The sequence below is a fragment of the Electrona antarctica genome (genome assembly GCF_951216825.1).
Source record: "Electrona antarctica genome assembly, contig: scaffold_71, whole genome shotgun sequence".
NCBI classification, from domain to species: domain Eukaryota; kingdom Metazoa; phylum Chordata; class Actinopteri; order Myctophiformes; family Myctophidae; genus Electrona; species Electrona antarctica.
In genome coordinates, this window is record NW_027637292.1 from 519975 (window position 1) to 536996 (window position 17022).

At 45.3% G+C, this 17022-nt stretch overlaps 1 protein-coding gene across 1 annotated transcript in view; it reads left to right on the forward strand.

Annotated features, from left to right (window-relative positions):
* Window positions 1-13537, forward strand: part of LOC306919017 (uncharacterized protein) — a 193311-nt gene extending 179774 nt beyond the window's left edge. Inside the window, exons 77-84 of the mRNA XM_079531859.1 lie at window positions 188-300; window positions 2425-2561; window positions 2823-2953; window positions 4517-4715; window positions 5256-5372; window positions 5656-5729; window positions 10633-10741; window positions 12093-13537. Coding sequence (XP_079387985.1) covers window positions 188-300; window positions 2425-2561; window positions 2823-2953; window positions 4517-4715; window positions 5256-5372; window positions 5656-5729; window positions 10633-10741; window positions 12093-12185 — 973 coding nt within the window. The 3' untranslated portion in view covers window positions 12186-13537. The remainder of the gene's footprint in view (window positions 1-187; window positions 301-2424; window positions 2562-2822; window positions 2954-4516; window positions 4716-5255; window positions 5373-5655; window positions 5730-10632; window positions 10742-12092) is intronic.
* The last annotated feature ends 3485 nt before the right edge of the window (window positions 13538-17022 follow it).

A 17022-nucleotide genomic window follows, 5' to 3' on the forward strand; every position in this document is an offset into this window, starting at 1 on the left:
CTCTCTCTCTCTCTCTCTCCCTCTCTCTCTCTCCCTCTCTCTCTCCCTCTCTCTCCCTGTGTCTCTCTCTCTCTCTCTCTCTCTCTCTCTCTCTCTCTCTCTCTCTCTCTCTCTCTCTCTCTCTCTCTCTCTCTCTCTCTCTCTCTCGCTCTCTCTCTCCCTGTGTGTCTCTATGTCTCTCTACCAGGAGGTGTAAGTACGTGTGCTCCATAGAGGACAATGAAGGTCGTCCTCTCTTTAAGATCAAAGTGGTGGAGAAAGGTCACGATGACATCACCCTCTCTGGCCCCACCCCCAAAGGTATGACATCACACCTCCTCCTCCCGTGGGGTTCCCCAGGGCAGCTTACTAGGGCCTTTACTGTTCCTTCTGTGTTACTGGTTGTCTCCCGTGGGGTTCCCCAGGGCAGCTTACTAGGGCCTTTACTGTTCCTTCTGTATTACTGGTTGTCTCCCGTGGGGTTCCCCAGGGCAGCTTACTAGGGCCTTTACTGTTCCTTCTGTATTACTGGTTGTCCAGACTGTTCCAGGGAGGACCCCCGAGGACCCCCACATGGTTAAACCCAGTGTTGATTTTGTCGACTCTAGCAGATCTACAAGCTCACAACGCGTCGCAGCTTGTAGATCTGCTATTCTTGTAGATCTGCTATTTTCAGCAAGGGTAAAACCAGTCATTGCGACGGCATCAAGGCCCGCCGAAACACATTTTAGTCGACTAAATCAACTGCAGATTTAGTCGACTAAAATCTCATGATATTTAGTCGACTTAAAAACTAGACCAACACTAAAACATTCCAGGTGACTAAAACAAGAGACTAAAACTAAAATCTAAATTTGCTGTAAAAATCGGACAAAGTACTTTGTCCTTTCTATTAGTAACACCCGACGCTCAGGACGAAGTATTGTCCAAAAGACGAAGTTTATTGATATGAGAACAGATCGCATGGCTCCTCGATGACGCGCAAGAGTGAGACGTCATCGAAAAACTCCCTCCCCTGTTTAGCTGAAGAAAACGAAAATATTAAAACGTTCATAACTCGCGATCTAAATCATCCCGTCTAATTATGAAAAAAGATCCTGTGTTAGACGGCGGTCCAGTCGCTAGTCGCGATAGATTTATTCTTACCTCCCGTTGTTGTCGATCGACTCTAGAGTGGTGTGGCTATTGTTAGCTGCTACACACACAACAACTTCCGCCGGTCCGCCCGGAAAAGGGGTCTGTGTTTATAAATCGAATGGGCGCTATAATGTAATGGATTAAATAACTCTGGGCAATTAAAGTGTTAACCCTTTCCTCTCCCTGTCTGTGTCCAGCGGTGTGGGACCAGGTCCATATTAACCCTTTCCTCTCCTTGTCTGTCTGTCTCCAGCGGTGTGGGACCAGGTCCATATTAACCCTTTCCTCTCCCTGTCTGTCTGTCTCCAGCGGTGTGGGACCAGGTCCATATTAACCCTTTCCTCTCCTCCGTCTGTCTCCAGCGGTGTGGGACCAGGTCCATATTAACCCTTTCCTCTCCTCCGTCTGTCTCCAGCGGTGTGGGACCAGGTCCATATTAACCCTTTCCTCTCCCTGTCTGTCTCCAGCGGTGTGGGACCAGGTCCATATTAACCCTTTCTCCTCCGTCTGTCTCCAGCGGTGTGGGACCAGGTCCATATTAACCCTTTCCTCTCCTCCGTCTGTCTCCAGCGGTGTGGGACCAGGTCCATATTAACCCTTTCCTCTCCCTGTCTGTCTCCAGCGGTGTGGGACCAGGTCCATATTAACCCTTTCCTCTCCTCCGTCTGTCTCCAGCGGTGTGGGACCAGGTCCATATTAACCCTTTCCTCTCCTCCGTCTGTCTCCAGCGGTGTGGGACCAGGTCCATATTAACCCTTTCCTCTCCCTGTCTGTCTCCAGCGGTGTGGGACCAGGTCCATATTAACCCTTTCCTCTCCTCCGTCTGTCTCCAGCGGTGTGGGACCAGGTCCATATTAACCCTTTCCTCTCCTCCGTCTGTCTCCAGCGGTGTGGGACCAGGTCCATATTAACCCTTTCCTCTCCCTGTCTGTCTCCAGCGGTGTGGGACCAGGTCCATATTAACCCTTTCCTCTCCTCCGTCTGTCTCCAGCGGTGTGGGACCAGGTCCATATTAACCCTTTCCTCTCCTCCGTCTGTCTCCAGCGGTGTGGGACCAGGTCCATATTAACCCTTTCCTCTCCCTGTCTGTCTCCAGCGGTGTGGGACCAGGTCCATATTAACCCTTTCCTCTCCTCCGTCTGTCTCCAGCGGTGTGGGACCAGGTCCATATTAACCCTTTCCTCTCCTCCGTCTGTCTCCAGCGGTGTGGGACCAGGTCCATATTAACCCTTTCCTCTCCTCCGTCTGTCTCCAGCGGTGTGGGACCAGGTCCATATTAACCCTTTCCTCTCCTCCGTCTGTCTCCAGCGGTGTGGGACCAGGTCCTAGGCCCGGTGTCAGAGCTGCGTAAGGAACTCCAGACCCTCAAACTGTTTCCGGTTTACCTGAAAGGCGAAGATCTGTTCGGACTGACCTCGTCCCCCGTGACCCGCATTATAGAGTCTGTAAGTGCACGCACGCACACGCACGCACACACATAATAAACACATAATACCGTATCTTTACCTGACAAACTGTGTGTGTGCGTGTGTGTGTGCACCCGTGTGTGTGTGTGTGTGTGTGTGTGTGTGTGTGTGTGTGTGTGTGTGTGTGTGTGTATGTGTATGTGTATGTGTATGTGTGTGTGTGTGTGTGTGTGTGTGTGTGTGTGTGTGTGTGTGTGTGTGTGTGTGTGTGTGTGCGTGCGTGCACGTGTGTGCGTCCAGCTGCCAGGTGTGGAGTCCTGTGAGCGATACACGTTCCGTTTCGGGCGGAACCCGTTGATGGAGTGGCCTCTGGCCTTCAACCCCACCGGGTCGGCCCGCTCGGAACCCAAACCCTACGTCATCACCAAGAGGTACAAATACTGTGTTACTACTAATAGAAATACTTAATCACTACTATAGAGCGTCGCAGTCCCGCCCCCTGTCATGACGACGCCAGGCCCAGCCCCGCCCCCTGTCATGACGACGCCAGGCCCAGTCCCGCCCCCTGTCATGACGACGCCAGGCCCAGTACCGCCCCCTGTCATGACGAAGCCAGGCCCAGTCCCGCCCCCTGTCATGACGACACCAGGCCCAGCCCCGCCCCCTGTCATGACGACACCAGGCCCAGCCCCGCCCCCTGTCATGACGACGCCAGGCCCAGTCCCGCCCCCTGTCATGACGACACCAGGCCCAGTCCCGCCCCCTGTCATGACGACACCAGGCCCAGCCCCGCCCCCTGTCATGACGACACCAGGCCCAGTCCCGCCCCCTGTCATGACGACGCCAGGCCCAGTCCCGCCCCCTGTCATGACGACACCAGGCCCAGCCCCGCCCCCTGTCATGACGACGCCAGGCCCAGTCCCGCCCCCTGTCATGACGACACCAGGCCCAGCCCCGCCCCCTGTCATGACGACACCAGGCCCAGTCCCGCCCCCTGTCATGACGACGCCAGGCCCAGCCCCGCCCCCTGTCATGACGACGCCAGGCCCAGTCCCGCCCCCTGTCATGACGACGCCAGGCCCAGTCCCGCCCCCTGTCATGACGACATCAGGCCCAGCCCCGCCCCCTGTCATGACGACACCAGGCCCAGCCCCGCCCCCTGTCATGACGACGCCAGGCCCAGTCCCGCCCCCTGTCATGACGACGCCATGCCCAGTCCCGCCCCCTGTCATGACGACGCCAGGCCCAGTCCCGCCCCCTGTCATGACGACACCAGGCCCAGCCCCGCCCCCTGTCATGACGACACCAGGCCCAGTCCCGCCCCCTGTCATGACGACGCCAGGCCCAGTCCCGCCCCCTGTCATGACGACACCAGGCCCAGTCCCGCCCCCTTTCATGACGACGCCAGGCCCAGTGCCGCCCCCTGTCATGACGACGCCAGGCCCAGGAAATGAATCCCAATGCATTTTTCCCTCATTTCAAAAAGCATTTATTTAAAGACCTTTTAAGTGTCGTACGAAGCCAACTCGAGTCGTGACAAATCATGACCCTGAAAGGGGGCGGGACTGAAAGGGGGCGGGACAGCGACGCTCTATACTCAACCACTGGTAATTGTACCACTGGTGGTACTTGAGCGCCCCCAACTGGTGGTAAATGGTGAATGGTGCATTTATATAGCGCCTTTATCCAAGGCGCTTTACATAGATTGTGCATTACATTCACCCATTCACACACACATTCACACACCTGTACATAGATTGTGCATTACATTCACCCATTCACACACACATTCACACACCTTTACATGCTGTTCCTGGTCCCCGGAACAGCATATTTTCAGATGGGGGGTCGGCAGCCAAATACATATATTTCTGGGGGTCCTTGACATGAAAATGTTTCACGTAAAATGTTTTTCATAAAACTGTCAGTATTTTGACGTCAGGACTAAAAGGGGTTAATTAATAGAAATGAATTTTAACGTTAACTCTTTCCAGGCCGTACCTGAGCAGCGTGGCGCCCAGGTGCCAGGGGTCGGTGGGGTCAATCGTGGGCGTGGTCCCGGGGGTCATCTCTCTGTTGCCAGGTGACTGGACGCCCGGGGGTCACCAGGGTCGCCACTCCAAGTCCGCCCAGTACCGACGGATGAAGAGCGAATGGAAGAGCAACGTCTACCTGGCCAGGTCCAGAATACAGGTACTCACATTACATCAGAGATACTCCATTACATCAGAGATACTCCATTACATCAGAGATATATAATGATATCGCCACCCCGGCGATTATATATTTCTATATATGTATTTCAGGGTCTTGGTTTATATATTTAAATTATTTCAGGGTCCAGGTTTATATATTTCTCTATATTTATTTCAGGGCCTAGGTTTATATGTATTTCTCTATATATTTCAGGGCCTAGGTCTATATGCTGCCAGAGACATAGAGTTTATATATATTTCTCTATATATTTCAGGGCCTAGGTCTATATATTTCTCTATATATTTCAGGGCATAGGTCTATATGCTGCCAGAGACATAGAGTTTATATATATATATGTCTCTATATATTTCAGGGCCTAGGTCTATATGCTGCCAGAGACATAGAGTTTATATATATGACTCTATATATTTCTATATATTTATCTATATATTTCAGGGCCTAGGTCTATATGCTGCCAGAGACATAGAGTTTATATATATGACTATATATTTCTATATATTTATCTATATATTTCAGGGCCTAGGTCTATATGCTGCCAGAGACATAGAGAAACACAACATGGTCATTGAGTACATCGGCGCCATCATCAGGAGCGAAGTGGCAAACAGGAAGGAGCGCGTCTACGAGTCCCAGGTACGCACACACACACGGGCGCACACATGCACGCACACACACACACGGGCACATGCACGCACACACACAAGCATGCACGCACACACTCATTGTTTACCTGCTATCTTGCACATGCTGATTGTGCACATGCTGTGTGTGTGTGTGTGTGTGTGTGTGTGTGTGTGTGTGTGTGTGTGTGTGTGTGTGTGTGTGTGTGTGTGTGTGTGTGTGTGTGTGTGTGTGTGTGTGTGTGTGTGTGTGTGTGTGTGTGTGTGTGTGTGTGTGTGTGTGTGTGTGTGTGTAGAATCGTGGAGTCTACATGTTCCGTATCGACAATGAGTTTGTCATCGACGCAACGATCACTGGAGGACCAGCAAGGTAACTCTCCTCCCCTTTCTTTGTAATTTATGTTTCTTCATGTCATGTGAAAGCAGGGAATCGTAGCTTCAAATTGACATATCGGTTGTTCAGTTTGACCCACCAGTTTTGGAGATACGGCTTATAGAGTAATGTCTTGCAGAGAAACAGCGAGTTGAGAAAACAGGCTTGAAAAGGTTCACTTCTGTGGTCTCTAACATTACACCTAGCTACATGTTTAAGCATTTATTTCATATTTACATGTCTTCTGTGGTCTCTAACATTACACCTAGCTACATGTTTAAGCATTTATTTCATATTTACATGTCTTCTGTGGTCTCTAACATTACACCTAGCTACATGTTTAAGCATTTATTTCATATTTACATGTCTTCTGTGGACTCTAGCCAACATTACACCTAGCTACATGTTTAAGCATTTATTTCATATTTACATGTCTTCTGTGGTCTCTAACATTACACCTAGCTACACGTTTAAGCATTTATTTGATATATGTCGATTTCAGCTCTGATATTTATTTCAGACATGCTCTAGTATGTGAAGAGTCTGCCTGTGCTATTAACTCATTTTGGATTAAAAAAAAGAAAGAAAAATCTTGTTTTCTCCTCTCCTGAACAGTTAGTCTTGTTTTCTCCTCTCCTGAACACTTAGTCTTGTTTTCTCCTCTCCTCAACACTTAGTCTTGTTTTCTCCTCTCCTCAACACTTAGTCTTGTTTTCTCCTCTCCTCAACAGTTAGTCTTGTTTTCTCCTCTCCTGAACAGTTAGTCTTGTTTTCTCCTCTCCTCAACACTTAGTCTTGTTTTCTCCTCTCCTCAACACTTAGTCTTGTTTTCTCCTCTCCTGAACAGTTAGTCTTGTTTTCTCCTCTCCTGAACAGTTAGTCTTGTTTTCTCCTCTCCTCAACAGTTAGTCTTGTTTTCTCCTCTCCTGAACAGTTAGTCTTGTTTTCTCCTCTCCGGAACAGTTAGTCTTGTTTTCTCCTCTCCTCAACACTTAGTCTTGTTTTCTCCTCTCCTCAACACTTAGTCTTGTTTTCTCCTCTCCTGAACAGTTAGTCTTGTTTTCTCCTCTCCTGAACAGTTAGTCTTGTTTTCTCCTCTCCTGAACACTTAGTCTTGTTTTCTCCTCTCCAGAACAGTTAGTCTTGTTTTCTCCTTTCCTCAACACTTAGTCTTGTTTTCTCCTCTCCAGAACACTTAGTCTTGTTTTCTCCTCTCCGGAACAGTTAGTCTTGTTTTCTCCTCTCCTGAACACTTAGTCTTGTTTTCTCCTCTCCAGAACACTTAGTCTTGTTTTCTCCTCTCCTGAACAGTTAGTCTTGTTTTCTCCTCTCCTCAACAGTTAGTCTTGTTTTCTCCTCTCCTCAACACTTAGTCTTGTTTTCTCCTCTCCTGAACACTTAGTCTTGTTTTCTCCTCTCCTGAACACTTAGTCTTGTTTTCTCCTCTCCTCAACACTTAGTCTTGTTTTCTCCTCTCCTCAACACTTAGTCTTGTTTTCTCCTCTCCTCAACACTTAGTCTTGTTTTCTCCTCTCCTCAACACTTAGTCTTGTTTTCTCCTCTCCTGAACAGTTAGTCTTGTTTTCTCCTCTCCTGAACAGTTAGTCTTGTTTTCTCCTCTCCTCAACACTCAGTCTTGTTTTCTCCTCTCCTGAACACTCAGTCTTGTTTTCTCCTCTCCTGAACACTTAGTCTTGTTTTCTCCTCTCCTCAACACTTAGTCTTGTTTTCTCCTCTCCTCAACACTTAGTCTTGTTTTCTCCTCTCCTGAACACTTAGTCTTGTTTTCTCCTCTCCTGAACACTTAGTCTTGTTTTCTCCTCTCCTCAACACTTGGTCTTGTTTTCTCCTCTCCTCAACACTTAGTCTTGTTTTCTCCTCTCCTCAACAGTTAGTCTTGTTTTCTCCTCTCCTCAACAGTTAGTCTTGTTTTCTCCTCTCCTCAACACTTAGTCTTGTTTTCTCCTCTCCTGAACACTTAGTCTTGTTTTCTCCTCTCCTGAACACTTAGTCTTGTTTTCTCCTCTCCTCAACACTTAGTCTTGTTTTCTCCTCTCCTGAACACTTAGTCTTGTTTTCTCCTCTCCTCAACACTTAGTCTTGTTTTCTCCTCTCCTGAACACTTAGTCTTGTTTTCTCCTCTCCTCAACACTTAGTCTTGTTTTCTCCTCTCCTGAACACTTAGTCTTGTTTTCTCCTCTCCTCAACACTTAGTCTTGTTTTCTCCTCTCCTCAACACTTAGTCTTGTTTTCTCCTCTCCTGAACACTTAGTCTTGTTTTCTCCTCTCCTGAACACTTAGTCTTGTTTTCTCCTCTCCTGAACACTTAGTCTTGCCACCATGACTGTCTCTGTATCATAAAGAGTCACATTATGATGATGGTTTTACATATTGATTCTATATTGATGATGAGATGATTATTGATCAGGTACATTACTGTGTTAACGTATTGATTACTGATCAGGTACATTACTGTGTTAACGTATTGATTACTGATCAGGTACATTACTGTGTTAACGTATTGATTACTGATCAGGTACATCACTGTGTTAACGTATTGATTACTGATCAGGTACATCACTGTGTTAACGTATTGATCACTGTGTTAACGTATTGATCACTGATCAGGTACATTACTGTGTTAACGTATTGATCACTGATCAGGTACATCACTGTTAACGTATTGATCACTGTGTTAACGTATTGATCACTGATCAGGTACATCACTGTTAACGTATTGATCACTGATCAGGTACATTACTGTGTTAACGTATTGATTACTGATCAGGTACATTACTGTGTTAACGTATTGATCACTGATCAGGTACATTACTGTGTTAACGTATTGATTACTGATCAGGTACATCACTGTGTTAACGTATTGATTACTGATCAGGTACATTACTGTGTTAACGTATTGATCACTGATCAGGTACATTACTGTGTTAACGTATTGATCACTGATCAGGTACATTACTGTGTTAACGTATTGATCACTGATCAGGTACATCACTGTGTTAACGTATTGATCACTGATCAGGTACATTACTGTGTTAACGTATTGATTACTGATCAGGTACATTACTGTGTTAACGTATTGATTACTGATCAGGTACATTACTGTGTTAACGTATTGATTACTGATCAGGTACATTACTGTGTTAACGTATTGATTACTGATCAGGTACATTACTGTGTTAACGTATTGATTACTGATCAGGTACATTACTGTGTTAACGTATTGATTACTGATCAGGTACATTACTGTGTTAACGTATTGATCACTGATCAGGTACATTACTGTGTTAACGTATTGATTACTGATCAGGTACATTACTGTGTTAACGTATTGATCACTGATCAGGTACATTACTGTGTTAACGTATTGATTACTGATCAGGTACATTACTGTGTTAACGTATTGATCACTGATCAGGTACATCACTGTGTTAACGTATTGATCACTGATCAGGTACATTACTGTGTTAACGTATTGATTACTGATCAGGTACATTACTGTGTTAACGTATTGATTACTGATCAGGTACATTACTGTGTTAACGTATTGATTACTGATCAGGTACATTACTGTGTTAACGTATTGATTACTGATCAGGTACATTACTGTGTTAACGTATTGATCACTGATCAGGTACATTACTGTGTTAACGTATTGATCACTGTGTTAACGTATTGATCACTGTGTTAACGTATTGATCACTGTGTTAACGTATTGATCACTGTGTTAACGTATTGATCACTGTGTTAACGTATTGATCACTGTGTTAACGTATTGATCACTGTGTTAACGTATTGATCACTGATCAGGTACATTACTGTGTTAACGTATTGATCACTGATCAGGTACATTACTGTGTTAACGTATTGATCACTGATCAGGTACATCACTGTGTTAACGTATTGATCACTGTGTTAACGTATTGATCACTGTGTTAACGTATTGATCACTGATCAGGTACATCACTGTTAACGTATTGATCACTGTGTTAACGTATTGATCACTGATCAGGTACATCACTGTGTTAACGTATTGATCACTGATCAGGTACATTACTGTGTTAACGTATTGATTACTGATCAGGTACATTACTGTGTTAACGTATTGATTACTGATCAGGTACATTACTGTGTTAACGTATTGATCACTGATCAGGTACATTACTGTGTTAACGTATTGATCACTGTGTTAACGTATTGATCACTGTGTTAACGTATTGATCACTGTGTTAACGTATTGATCACTGTGTTAACGTATTGATCACTGTGTTAACGTATTGATCACTGTGTTAACGTATTGATCACTGTGTTAACGTATTGATCACTGTGTTAACGTATTGATCACTGTGTTAACGTATTGATCACTGATCAGGTACATTACTGTGTTAACGTATTGATCACTGATCAGGTACATTACTGTGTTAACGTATTGATCACTGATCAGGTACATCACTGTGTTAACGTATTGATCACTGTGTTAACGTATTGATCACTGTGTTAACGTATTGATCACTGATCAGGTACATCACTGTTAACGTATTGATCACTGATCAGGTACATCACTGTGTTAACGTATTGATTACTGATCAGGTACATCACTGTGTTAACGTATTGATCACTGATCAGGTACATCACTGTGTTAACGTATTGATCACTGATCAGGTACATTACTGTGTTAACGTATTGATCACTGATCAGGTACATCACTGTGTTAACGTATTGATTACTGATCAGGTACATCACTGTGTTAACGTATTGATCACTGTGTTAACGTATTGATCACTGATCAGGTACATTACTGTGTTAACGTATTGATCACTGTGTTAACGTATTGATCACTGATCAGGTACATTACTGTGTTAACGTATTGATTACTGATCAGGTACATCAACCACTGCTGCTCTCCTAACTGCATCACGGAGGTGGTCACTGTGGAGAAGGAGCAGAAGATCATCATCAGCGCCTGCCGACGAATCCAGAGAGGAGAGGAGGTGAATATGATCTGTAGATCTGATAAACCATTTAATCCAGAGAGGAGAGGAGGTGAATATGATCTGTAGATCTGATAAACCATTTAATCCAGAGAGGAGAGGAGGTGAATATGATCTGTAGATCTGATAAACCATTTAAATCCAGAGAGGAGAGGAGGTGAATATGATCTGTAGATCTGATAAACCATTTAAGGCCGAAATAAATAAAAACGCATTTTTACGATTTTTCAAAAATAGCAGACCTACAAGCTCTTGTAGATCTGCTATTTTTCAATATCTAAAGTATAACATAATGCTTAGTTAAAACACCAAAAGGGGTTCCCGTCCAAAATGGGTTAACCATAGAGTATACAGAAGGATAGAGACTGAACTGGCCTTTCTATTAGTAACGCCCGACGCCCAGGACGAAGTATCTTCGTCTATTAGTAACGCCCGACGCCCAGGAAAAAGTATCTTCGTCTATTAGTAACGCCCGACGCCCAGGACAAAGTATCTTCGTCTATTAGTAACGCCCGACGCCCAGGACAAAGTATCTTCGTCTATTAGTAACGCCCGACGCCCAGGACAAAGTATCTTCGTCTATTAGTAACGCCCGGCGCCCAGGACGAAGTATTGTCCAAAAGACGAAGTTTATTGATATGAGAACGGATCGCATGGCTCCACAGCCTGGGAGCGCCTTATGGGCAATCCTCGGTGTGAGAGTGAGACGTCATCGAAAAACTCCCTCCCCTGTTTAGCCGACGAAAACGAAAATCTTAAAACATTAATAACTCGCGATCTAAATCATCCCGTCTAATTATGAAGAAAGATCCTGTGTGAGACGGCCCTCCGCTGTCCAGTCGCTAGTCGCGATAGATTTATTCGACTGTCAGTCGACTCTAGAGTGGAGTGGCTATTGTTAGCTGCTACACACACATTCACAACAACAACCGGTCCGCGGGTAAAAGTGGTCCGTGTTTATAAATCGAATGGGCGCTATAATGTAATGGATTAAATAACCCTTAACTTAACTATAATGTAATGGATTAAATAACCCCGGGCAATTCAAGTGTTAATAGACGGTAATATACAGGTGTGATGGTACATATACAGTTAATAGACGGTAATATACAGGTGTGATGGTACAATTCGGGAGTTTACCTGAGTTTGTTGGAAAGTTTAACGGGAGTTTCCTGTAATATAACACATCCGTATTCCATGCTTTTTGCTCAGTGATGTTGATTAACAACCAGTCAAACATTCAGATTCAGATCAGCAGCAAATTAATCAATTTGTGTGTGTGTGCGTGTGTGTGTGTGTGTGTGTGTGTGTGTGTGTGTGTGCGTGTGTGCGTGTGTGTGTGTGTGTGTAGTTGTCGTACGACTACAAATTCGACCTGGAAGACGATCAACACAAGATCCCATGTCACTGTGGAGCGCTCAACTGTAGGAAGTGGATGAACTGAACACATGCACGCACACACACAAGCACGCACACACACAAGCACGCACACTTTCCAGGTTGCATTCCTTACCTTGGTTTGACGGACAGCTGCCAGCCGGTCGTGAAGTGACTCCACTTTATCAACGATAATGAATAAACGACAGAAAAATAACACCTGTTTATAATATAAGAGATTTTTATTATTATTGTTATTATTATTATTTTCTTGTAACCGCTACGCGGGCGCTTTGGATTGGTTGTAACGATCCGAGAGGAGGAGCTTATGGTGGAAAAAGGGGGTGTGGCTCTAAGGAGAGGGGGATGGGCTAAAACAACACTTTGTGATACTACTTATGACCCCTGATTCACGCGGAGGCTGGTCCTCTGGCACGCGCATACGCACACACTCACACGCACGCACACACTAGCACGCACGCACACACGTGTACATATTAATAAATGATCAATCAGTGATGTACAGAATCTGCTCCAGAAGGGAATTATTCGCGTTGCACTAAAAAAACGTTAATTAATTAAAAAACATTAATTAATAGAAACAGAATAAAAAATAAAACTAATCCTATTATAAAATGTTTTATTTGTTTTTTGTTTTGTTGTTTGTATTTATTTTCCAGGCTGTAAATCTTTTACAAAAAAAACTAACTGACCAAAATCTACCTTAAAAACAAAAAAGAAAAGGAAAAAAAAAGTATGATATTCTAATTCCGGTTTGTCTGTCGTCAGGAGGGGGGGGGGGGAGTATACAATCTGTACAGAATAATAATACAAAGAATGAAAATATTTTTGTTGTATTTTTCACTTTGTTTTGTCTTTCCCGGATGTTGTCGTGTTGTTGCCGTGACAACCAAACCCGTCTTTTTTTTTCTTTTGTTTTGGGGCGGATCACGGGATTGGACAACGCAGAGAGTCATGTGATTGGACGATGCAGAGAAGGAGGGAAAACTGTGAACATTAACATAAATATATATATAAATATATATATAAATACGTATCTATTTCTTCCTGAAAATCTAATTTCTTCCTTTTTAATCCAGAAAGAAAGAAAGAAAGATGGACAGCATGGTGTTAATTCGTTTTTTGTTTTCTACACAGAATCAGAATGTAAATAATAATAATAATAATAAATATTAAAATGGTTGTAATGATTTATTTAGTGTTTATTGTACATTTATGATACTGGTTGTTTTCTCTGATGTACAGTTTAGAACCTCACGTCAAGATTATCTTGTGTTTTTCTTTTGTTTTTGTTTTTTTGCCTTTTTGTTTTTTGGGGCGAGATATAAATAACATGGAATCAGATCTAGATTCAGATTTAGAATCATTTAAAAAGCAAATAAACTATTTTACATCTTGGGTGTGTTGCTCGTGTGCCTTTACTCTTATCCATCCATCCATCTTCAACCGCTTATCCGTAGTCGGGTCGCGGGGGCAACAGCTCCACCAGAGTGCTCCAGACTTCCCTCTCCAGAGCAACATTAGTGACTTCCTCCTGGGGGATTCCGAGACGTTCCAAGGCCATGAGTCGATGTGTTTCCTCCAACTGCGCCTTGGTCTGCCCCGGGTAAAGTTTAGATTTTAGTTTGTCATAGTCTCTTCAATTGTTTTCATTTAGTTTCAGTCACATTTTAGTCACCTGGAATGTTTTAGTGTTAGTCTACTAAGTCTAGTTTTAGTCGACTAAATCTACAGTTGATTTAGTCGCCCGGTGGGCCTTGATGCCGTCGTAATGACTGTTTTTAAACTTGCTGAAAATAGCAGATCTACAAGCTCACAACGTGTCGCGCTGCGGCGCGTTTGCGTGTAGATCTGCTATTTTCAGCATGCAATCAAGTGTAAAATGACTTATAGTGGATCTCTTGTCCACTAGTCCCTTCCTGACATTTTAGTCTAGTTTTTATTTGTTGATGAAATTGTCAGTATATTTAGTCTTAGTTTTAGTCACCATAGCTTATAGTTTTCATGTAGTTTCCATTTAGTTTTCGCCAGTGAAAAAAGGTAGTCGACGAACATGTTTCGTCTTAGTTTTAGTCGACGAAAACAACACTGTCAGCCTGCAATGACATGCATAGGATCTGGTCGTCGAGCTGATTCTACTCTATGGCTCCGAGACATGGACACTTTCAAAGAAATCAGAGAAACTGTTGGATGGCACTTACACCCGCCTTCTAATGAGAGCGCACAATCTGTCTTGGAAGAGCCACCCATCGACTGATCTAATATACGGCATGCCTTCCCCGTGTTTATTCACTAGTCCACCCATCGACTGATCTAATATACGGCAACCTTCCCCGTGTTTCTTCACTAGTCCACCCATCGACTGATCTAATATACGGCATGCCTTCCCCGTGTTTCTTCACTAGTCCACCCATCGACTGATCTAATATACGGCAACCTTCCCCGTGTTTCTTCACTAGTCCACCCATCGACTGATCTGATATACGGCATGCCTTCCCTGTGTTTCTTCACTAGTCCACCCATCGACTGATCTAATATACGGTAACCTTCCCCGTGTTTCTTCACTAGTCCACCCATCGACTTCTCTAATATGCGGCAACCTTTCCCGTGTTTCTTCACTAGTCCACCCATCGACTTCTCTAATATGCGGCAACCTTCCCCGTGTTTCTTCACTAGTCCACCCATCGACTTCTCTAATATACGGCAACCTTTCCCGTGTTTCTTCACTAGTCCACCCATCGACTTCTCTAATATGCGGCAACCTTTCCCGTGTTTCTTCACTAGTCCACCCATCGACTTCTCTAATATGCGGCAACCTTTCCCGTGTTTCTTCACTAGTCCACCCATCGACTTCTCTAATATGCGGCAACCTTTCCCGTGTTTCTTCACTAGTCCACCCATCGACTTCTCTAATATGCGGCAACCTTCCCCGTGTTTCTTCACATGATGTGAGGACACATGATGTCATCGCTATAGGGACACATGATGTCATCGCTATAGGGACACATGATGTCATCGCTATAGGGACACATGATGTCATCGCTATAGGGACACATGCATCAGTAAAGCAGGAACTGGGGATGGTAATGAAGGACCGGGAAGTCTGGCGTGGTGTTGTGAAACTCATGATCTCGACCGCGGTCGAAAAATGATGATGAAATGTGCCTTACTGTATCACAAGATGTACAATGATGTACTCATTGTATGTACATGAGATGGTGGGGTTGGCGAAACAGCCTTTCTTTTTGGAGTTTGCATGTTCTCCTCGTGTCCCCTAGGGTAGGTACCCTCACATGTTCTCCCCGTGTCCCCTAGGGTAGGTACCCTCACATGTTCTCCCCGTGTCCCCTAGGGTAGGTACCCTCACATGTTCTCCCCGTGTCCCCTAGGGTAGGTACCCTCACATGTTCTCCCCGTGTCCCCTAGGGTAGGTACCCTCAAATGTTCTCCCCGTGTCCCCTAGGGTAGGTACCCTCACATGTTCTCCCCGTGTCCCCTAGGGTAGGTACCATCACATGTTCTCCCTGGGCCCTCTAGGGTAGGTACCCTCACATGTTCTCCCCATGTCCCCTAGGGTAGATACCCTCACATGTTCTCCCCGTGTCCCCTAGGGTAGGTACCCTCACATGTTCTCCCCGTGTCCCCTAGGGTAGGTACCCTCACATGTTCTCCCCGTGTCCCCTAGGGTAGGTACCCTCACATGTTCTCCCCGTGTCCCCTAGGGTAGGTACCCTCACATGTTCTCCCCGTGTCCCCTAGGGTAGGTACCCTCACATGTTCTTCCCGTGTCCCCTAGGGTATGTACCCTCACATGTTCTCCCCCTGTCCCCTAGGGTAGGTACCCTCACATGTTCTCCCCGTGTCCCCTAGGGTAGGTACCCTCACATGTTCTCCCCGTGTCCCCTAGGCCTAGAGTAGGTACCCTCACATGTTCTCCCCGTGTCCCCTACGGTAGGTACCCTCACATGTTCTCCCCGTGTCCCCTAGGGTATGTACCCTCACATGTTCTCCCCCTGTCCCCTAGGGTAGGTACCCTCACATGTTCTCCCGTGTCCCCTAGGGTAGGTACCCTCACATGTTCTCCCCGTGTCCCCTAGGGTAGGTACCCTCACATGTTCTCCCGTGTCCCCTAGGGTAGGTACCCTCACATGTTCTCCCGTGTCCCCTAGGGTAGGTACCCTCACATGTTCTCCCCGTGTCCCCTAGGGTAGGTACCCTCACATGTTCTCCCGTGTCCCCTAGGGTAGGTACCCTCACATGTTCTCCCCGTGTCCCCTAGGGTAGGTACCCTCACATGTTCTCCCCGTGTCCCCTAGGGTAGGTACCCTCACATGGGTGCGGCGTGCGTGTGGTGATCAAGATGGCGCGCTCCAGTGTTGACATCATCTAGCAACCCAATGCTAACGTGAGTAGCATTACGACTTGATCGATCCAAAAGCACTACAAAGGACCCATTTGCGTATAGATCCAAGGTTCATGTTTTAGGTTGTTATTAGAGAAAGTAAAAGATGAGTGTTATTTTTTTTTTCATTTGCTGCTTTCTTTCTTTTTTGCGATTTTAGCAATTTTTGACAGGGGGGCGGGGGCATTCGAACATGGGGCTAAATATGTACTCTTTTACACAGTTTTATAGCGATTTATTTTTTATTATTTACTATAGTCCTACTAGACCCCAGGAAATTACATCTGGCCACAAAAGATCACAGGATCTACTGAATGTGAAGGATGAGGTGACAAACTGACATTTTGAGCCATACAACACAGTATGGCATCCCCCTATAGCACCCCCCCTTCACATTCAGTAGATCCTGTGATCTTTTGTGGCCAAATGTAATTTCCTGGGGTCTAGTAGGACTATAGTAAATAATAAAATAATAAATCGC